Here is a 6,754-nt window from a genome sequence, read left to right on the forward strand (position 1 = left end):
CCGCTGCTCATCCCGCACGCCGCCGTCCAGCTGCTCGGAGAGTCGCTGCAGCAGATCGACGAGGGCGCGCAGCGCTGGCAGCAGCAGCAGCGGCAGCAGCCGCGGCGGCCGTCCCCGCCAGCCACCGACCTGCCCTCTGCGGTGCTGGGGGCTGCCACCCGCAATGGCAGCAGCAATGGGAGCAGCAGTACCAACGGCAGCAGCAGCAACGGCCCTGAGCAGCAGAGCAGCGTGCTGATAGATGCGGCCGCTGCAGCCGTGGCCGCCAAGGATGAACCCAACGGCAGCGGCGGCGGCGGCGAGCAGCGGCTGCGGAAGGTTGGCGGCGCCGTCTGGGGCAGCAGGAGCACCGGCGAGGCGATCCAGGCCTTGCAGCAGCAGGATCGGGGCGAGGGCGAGCAGCGCCCCTCCGACCAATAGAGTGCATGAGCGCGGTGATGTGCTGTGTTGTGTGTGCGTGCGTGTGTGTGTGCGTGTGTGTGTGCGTGTGTGCCAGAGCGCCTTTGTGTCTTTGTTCCCATTCCATCCAATCCGATCTGCACTATCTCAACCTACCTACCTACACACTCTCTCAATTCTTCCTCCAATCTTCTTCCTGTTTTTCAAATCCCAGCTGGGCCGACCACGTGACGCCCTGCTCGTGAACAACCCATGCTTTCATTTTGTTCACCGATTCCGCCAAGCGCTGGCGCCTGCGACTGAGTGAGCAGCGCTGTCATTTTAAGCAGAAATTGATACACATCTGGTGGAAGAAAGTTTGCAGGTGGAAAGAACTTTACTGGGGGCAGCTGGTGCGAAGCTGAGCAAGGTGCCCCACCTTTCTGAGAGTCCTGGCAGAGACACATTCCAGAATCAGGTCAGTCCTTTTCATCTCATGCGTCTGGCACGTGCTGTGTCCAGGTCAGGCGGCCTGCTAGGGGTTGCTCCTCAGCACTGCCGTCCACTTGCCAGGAGCGGCCTTGCTGAGCACCCCCCATAAACATGCATATGCCCCGTTCTCCTGCAGGAACCTGAGCACGCTCTCCAGCGCCTGCCGCACACGCCCCGCGCCGCTTCCGCGCCTCACCTACCACCTGCGCCCACCGCCGCCGCGCTTGGGTCCCATGGAATCTGAGAAGCTGGGAGCAGCGGCAGGTCTGGCGACCCGCGCCGAGCGGCTAGGCCACCAGGGCGAGGCGGCCGGCAGGGAGGCGCCAGGTGGGTTACGGCAGCACCGCTTTCAGAAACAACTGCTACCAGCTACAACTGCTACCAGCTACAGGAAGCTGCCACCCCACTTCCCCTGGCAGCCTACCAACCACCCAACCGAGTGCCAACGTATGCCTGCCGACGCCCAACGCGCCCACACACCCAATTGCTGCCGCAGGGGAGGGTCCGGTGGGCGACAAGCGGGCGCAGGTCGGCGACGTGAGCCCCGGCCGCCTGCATCCCCAGCCGCCCGCCAGCGACATGCCCAGGGCCAACCTGAAGGCCGCAGGTGAGCATGTGGGGGCTGCAACCAATCGGCCATGCACTATGCGGGGTGCCGCACATGGCGAGCACCTGTTTCAATGCGCTGCCCAAGCGCCTGGCAGCACCTCTGAGCAGCCGCGTGTTGCGCACGCCGGCGGGCGCCGCTGCCCTGCAGGCGCCGCGCGCCCCGACACCAACCACTCTGATGGCCCCTCCCTCGCCGTCCACATCGGGGTGTCTGATGAGCAGGGTGAGAGTAAGGCCAGCTGGCAGCTGAAGCCCAGCAGGCACTCCAGCCGCCTATCCCACCAGGCTGAGGTCGCCGCATGCCCCACACCGTGGTGACCGCAAGCTTCATTAAGCCGAACAGGCCGCCCTGTGGAGCGCCCTCGATCTGTGCTTCCTCTCGCCTCCCGCAGGCCAGCGCAGCTACATGGAGGACAGGCACACCGTCATCCCCGACTTCCGCCCCAAGGGAGCCGCCGACCCGGCACTGCCGCGCCAGGTGAGGTCACCCAGGGGGGCACCTGCCGGCCCTTGCTGTCCGCCCCACCGCCACTGCCACCCCCTGCCGAGCCCCTTCCCCTCCCCGCAGTTTGTGGCGGTGTACGACGGCCACTCCTCGCACCACGGCTCCGAGCACGCCTCCCGCCGCGTGCACCAGTTTGTGGCCGCCCAGCCCGCCATCCAGCAGTGCTCGGTGAGGCGGCGGCTGCCCGGCAGAGCCGCTCGCCAGCCTTGCCAGCGGCGTCGGATGCGGCAGGACTAGTATCTTGAGCGGTACCACTGGCTAGAAGCGGCAGCACGGCTTGGGCGGGGCCTCCTCGAAGACATTCGTTGCTGCCACGTGCACACTCCCTCCCTCACTGCTTCTGCCCCGCAGGGCGCGGCGTGCGACCAGGAGGCGGTGCAGGCAGCGCTCAAGGCCGCTTTCGAGGCTGCCGACACGGAGATTGTGGAGACCGCTGTTCAGGAGTGAGCCAGCTGCCACCGGTGGTACCAGCCCTGGTACCAGCCCTGCCTGCCAGGATCACACCACAGAATCACCAGATCTAGATCTCCAGACCCGGCTGCCTGCTCCATTTGGCATGCCAGGCCGCTGCCAGCACCGCCGCCAGCAGGGCCCCTTGTGTGCGAGAGAGCGGCGGGGGCGTGCGTCTGTCTGGCTGCCCTCCTCTCCTGCCCAGAAAGCGCGCCCACCCGACTGCCGCCCCTGCCTGCCCCGCAGCGGCAAGCGCTACGGCACCACCGCGGTGTGCGCCCTGCGGATGGGCCAGACGGTGTATGTGGCGCACGCAGGAGACAGCCGCGCGGTGAGCAGCCGGCAGCGCTGGCCAAAGGGCACGCACGTGCATGCTGCTGCCCCATGCTGCTCGCCGCACGTAGTCGGAGAGGCCGCACCAACCCGCCAACTGTCAGTCCCCTGCCTGCCACCGCCTGCCACCGCTCGACACTCTGCAGGTGCTGTGCCGGGATGGGCGCGCCGTGACGCTGACCCGCGACCACAAGCCGGCCAGCGTGCCCCAGGAGCGGGAGCGGATCGAGGCGCAGGGTGAGCGTGGGGCCCTGTCAGGCCCTGCCAGTTCCGGCCGTCTGGTCGTGACCAGGCAGCTGCTGTGCCTGTGCCGCTGGGATATGCGCTGGTTGCCTGGATGGCCGCTGCGCGTGGAATGCGCGGGGCCCCAGACGGTGGGTGGCCCGTGTTGGGGGTGGGACTGGTGTCGGGTGGCATTGGGGTGGCAGGTAGATCAGGTTGAGCAACCGCGGCTGCTCAGTGTGCTGCCGCATCTACTCCCTCAGTTTTGATCTTGTCCAAAGCCCCACCACTGCTTAGCGCATTTTCGGGCGCCGGGCCGTGGTGGTCGCGTGGGGCAAGGGCTAATCTGGGGGAGAGCAGGAGCCTCAATGGGCACCCTGACAGCCGCAGCAACGGCAGCGATGCTCCCTCGGAGCTGCTGCCAAATTGCGACAGGCTGAGTGGGGTCAAGATGAGCTGCGATGCTCTGGATGCCAGCACGGCAGCACAGCGGCTCGCCGGCCTCCATCCTGCCTGTTGTGCTGGCAGGAGAGGGTGGCTGTCTGTTGCAAGCGCCCGCATGCGTCCGCAGGCAGCTGCAGCTCTGTGTGCATGCATCGAACGGGCAGCGCAGCGCCGCCACTGCCCATACGCTGCTGCCAGATGGTGCACATTGCCTGATGTGTCCTACCCCCTGCACAGTGCCGTGCTGCTCCCGCTCAGCAGGAGGCTCCCCTGCATGGGCGTTCCCCCTACCTGCTATGCCTACATGGCCCTGCGCAGGCGGGGTGGTGGACCCTACAGATTATGTGGTTAACATGACTGGCGACTACATGGTAGCCATGAGCAGGCAAACCTCATTTCTTTCGTTCTTCTTTCTTTCTTCCTTGCTGCCCCCTTCGCTGCCCCCTATGCTGCCCCCTTGCTGCCCCCTTCTGCTGTCCCTCTTGCCCTTGGCAAGCCGCCAGCCACCGACAGCTGGCGGCGCACACGCCATGCTGGCCGGCTGGCTGCAGGCGGGCACATCGCGTACGACGCCGACCGCGTGCTGAGTAACCCAGAGGGCCAGCGCCGCAGCCGGCTAGCCATGAGCAGGTGCTGCCTGTGCATGCCTGTGTGTGCACTTTGGCTGGCTGTGGCTGTGGCCGTGTGCTCTGCCTGCACCTGCTCTGCCTGGTGCTGTGTGCTGCGCCTGCCGCCGCCGTCTCTCTCCCCCGCCGCGCCCACTGCCACCTGCCAGTGTGCCATGCTGCCTGCCGCACGCGCATGCCTGCCTGCCTGCGCCAGCCAATGGCTGCCTGCTCACGCCTGTTCACGCTCGCCGCAAGCTAAACACTGCCGTCTGTCCCCCCCTGGGCCCGCCTGGCTCGCCTGTGCAGAGCGCTGGGAGACCCCGACTTCAAGACGCCGCGGCGGCTGGTGGAGGCAGAGCCGGACGTTGCGCGCGTGGAGCTGCGCCCGCACGCCGACTCCTTCATGTTGCTTGGCAGGTGCCCAGCAGCGCTGTCGGTGCATGCCGGCTGCGCTGCACAGCCTGTGGTGCTGCACGCTGCCAGTGCCTCCCCGACTTCCCCACCATCCACCCCTGCAGCGCAGCCGTCGCCATGCCTTAGGCCCCTGCTCCCTGCTGCCAACTTGCCTGCCGGCCCGCCCGCCCGCCTGCAGCGACGGCCTGTTTGATGTGATGAGCGGGCAGGAGGCGGTGGACGCAGCCTCCCGAGTGCTGGCCTCATCCAAGGCCAACCTGTCCAGTCAGTTCCCTGCCTGCTATGCCTGCTGTGCCTGCTGTCCGCATGCCATTCTGGCCGCCCAACCAGCCTGACAGCATGGCACAGTTGCTGCCATATGCATAGCGCGCCGCATGGCTGTCCCAGCCTGACCCTCCCCGCCCGCCGTTCCCCGCCTTGCCTGCATCACCAGCAGGCGCCGTGGCGGAGGCGGCGGCGGATGCTCTCGTGCGCAAGGCGATGCAGGACGGCACCAGCGACAACGTCACCGCCCTGATAATGGCCTTTGACTGGGATTGAGGCATGGAGCAGCAGGTGCTGCCCCGCGCAGCATGCCCAGGGGCGCGCTGGGCTCAGCTTCAGTCAGCCTGGCGGCAGCTGCCAGCGGCTGGCAGTGCGGCTGGCTGGGACTGGCATCAGGAAACGCGTGGCAAGAGCAAATCGAGAATGTTGGCGAGTTACAGCAAAACAGGACTAGCATTGAGGCTGCATGCAAGACAGACTTGCAAGAGAAATGAGGTCTGTTGACAATGAAGCACAGGGAACACTCTGGATCGCAAAAACTCAAACATGTGTGTGTGTGTGTGTTACAGGGGATTGGGCACTTTAATGTGCTGGGGCTGAACCCGCTAACCCTGCCGGCTGTCCAGAGCGAGGAGAATCTGGCCGCCGATGGCATCCTGGGGAGGCACCGTCTTGCAAGCGCCATGCGGGTCTGCCGGGCAGCCGTCCACCGCCAAAGATGCCGCCACGAAGGTGCCGTGAGGCAAAGTCCTAGCTAGTGTACCGGCTGTGGTTCGAACTTGGGCCTGTGGTATCACCCACCGGCACTCATCCAGCTCCTTTTTTAACGTGTGACACATAGTTGTACTTGCTGTCGTCGTGCACGAGCTGCTGACGTGGCGGCCTCCTTGGCAGGGCAGGCAGAGGTACCAGAGGCGCGGCGGGTGATGTGCCTACGCTTCAGGCGCTGCCCTGCCCTCCGCCCCCCCGGCCGCGAGGCGTACTTGGCGTATGCAGCACTGGAGACGCCGAATACCACTACACGCAAGGTGTGTGGCTACTGCGGCGTTTCCACGACCGTGGTCGCCCACGGCGCCGGCGCCAGCTGCTGCCGCGGCTGCACGCCAAGCCCAACTCATCTCCCTTCCCGTCCTTTCCCCAGTCTGCCTGGACCCACAATTCGTCGCCCAGGCGACCCACCAGGCCGGCCGCTCACAGCGCTGCACCCCACCTTGCTTCCCGTGCACATGCGCTGCCCTGCGGCGCTTGCGCTGCTCCAAGCAGTCATGTTGGCCTTTGGTGAGGGATCGGAGGGGACGGCACGCTCGGAGGCGGGCGTTGCAGCGGTATCACCGCCGGGCCGCCACGCCTGGGCTCCCGACGGCCCGGCCAGTACCCGGGCAGCATTGAGGGAGCCAGTGGGTGGACGCTGGAAAGCGCAGGCAGGTCAGCGCGCCCCCGCCCCGGCCTACCACCGGCCGCCACTTGCGCCCTGCTGCAGGCGCGCCCGCCGCTGCCATCGCCTGCATCCCCAACCACCGCTTCCCCATCTACGCCGACGGCTCGCTGGGCGGCTGCAAGTATTGCGCTCTGGATGGCTCACGCTGCGAGCTGTGCTGGCCAGGCTACGGCCTGACCTCGGCCGGCGAATGCGTGCGGGTGCGCAGGGGTGCGCACTGCCGCCGCGCTCAGAGCTGGCGGCGGTGCAAGGAGGGGGGTGAGCAGGCGCTGCGTGCCCCTTGCAGCATCCGTGTACGCTGATGCTCAACCTCTGCCTGGCTGACTAGTGTGTGGCACGCCTGGCCCTTGCCCGCTGCAGTGCAACGCGGCCCCCACTGAAGAAGGCAGCGTCTGCTCCGGCTGCGATGGAGACGACCCAACCTTCTGCACCGATTGGTGACTGGCGGGGGGGGCAGGTGCAGGGCTCGCAGCCCAGTGCCCGCAACAGCCGACAGCGGCGGCAGGCCGTCGCTAGCGTGGGTGATCGCCAGGCCGTTGCGACCGTTGCTGCAGCCGCCGCTGCTGCCATGGCTGACCCGACGCGCGCGCGCCCCCC

General features: G+C 67.0%; 2 protein-coding genes across 2 annotated transcripts in view; both read left to right on the forward strand.

Annotated features, from left to right (window-relative positions):
• Nucleotides 1-874: 874 nt before the first annotated feature.
• CHLNCDRAFT_141080 (hypothetical protein) lies at nt 875-4,995 on the forward strand (the record flags this gene model as incomplete). Its single annotated transcript, XM_005843361.1, has 13 exons — nt 875-900; nt 1,007-1,197; nt 1,367-1,477; nt 1,628-1,702; nt 1,872-1,957; nt 2,048-2,152; nt 2,336-2,427; nt 2,681-2,765; nt 2,914-3,004; nt 3,985-4,072; nt 4,348-4,458; nt 4,634-4,719; nt 4,892-4,995. The coding sequence occupies 13 exons, from the start codon at nt 875-877 to the stop codon at nt 4,993-4,995; spliced, it is 1,251 nt and encodes a 416-aa protein (XP_005843423.1).
• A 989-nt stretch (nt 4,996-5,984) lies between these two features.
• CHLNCDRAFT_141081 (hypothetical protein) overlaps nt 5,985-6,754 on the forward strand; it is a gene marked incomplete at both ends in the record, with an annotated part of 1,677 nt that continues 907 nt past the window's right edge. Inside the window, 2 exons of the mRNA XM_005843362.1 lie at nt 5,985-5,997; nt 6,200-6,357. Coding sequence (XP_005843424.1) covers nt 5,985-5,997; nt 6,200-6,357 — 171 coding nt within the window. The remainder of the gene's footprint in view (nt 5,998-6,199; nt 6,358-6,754) is intronic.

This window comes from Chlorella variabilis (genome assembly GCF_000147415.1).
Source record: "Chlorella variabilis unplaced genomic scaffold CHLNCscaffold_31, whole genome shotgun sequence".
NCBI classification, from domain to species: Eukaryota; Viridiplantae; Chlorophyta; class Trebouxiophyceae; order Chlorellales; family Chlorellaceae; genus Chlorella; species Chlorella variabilis.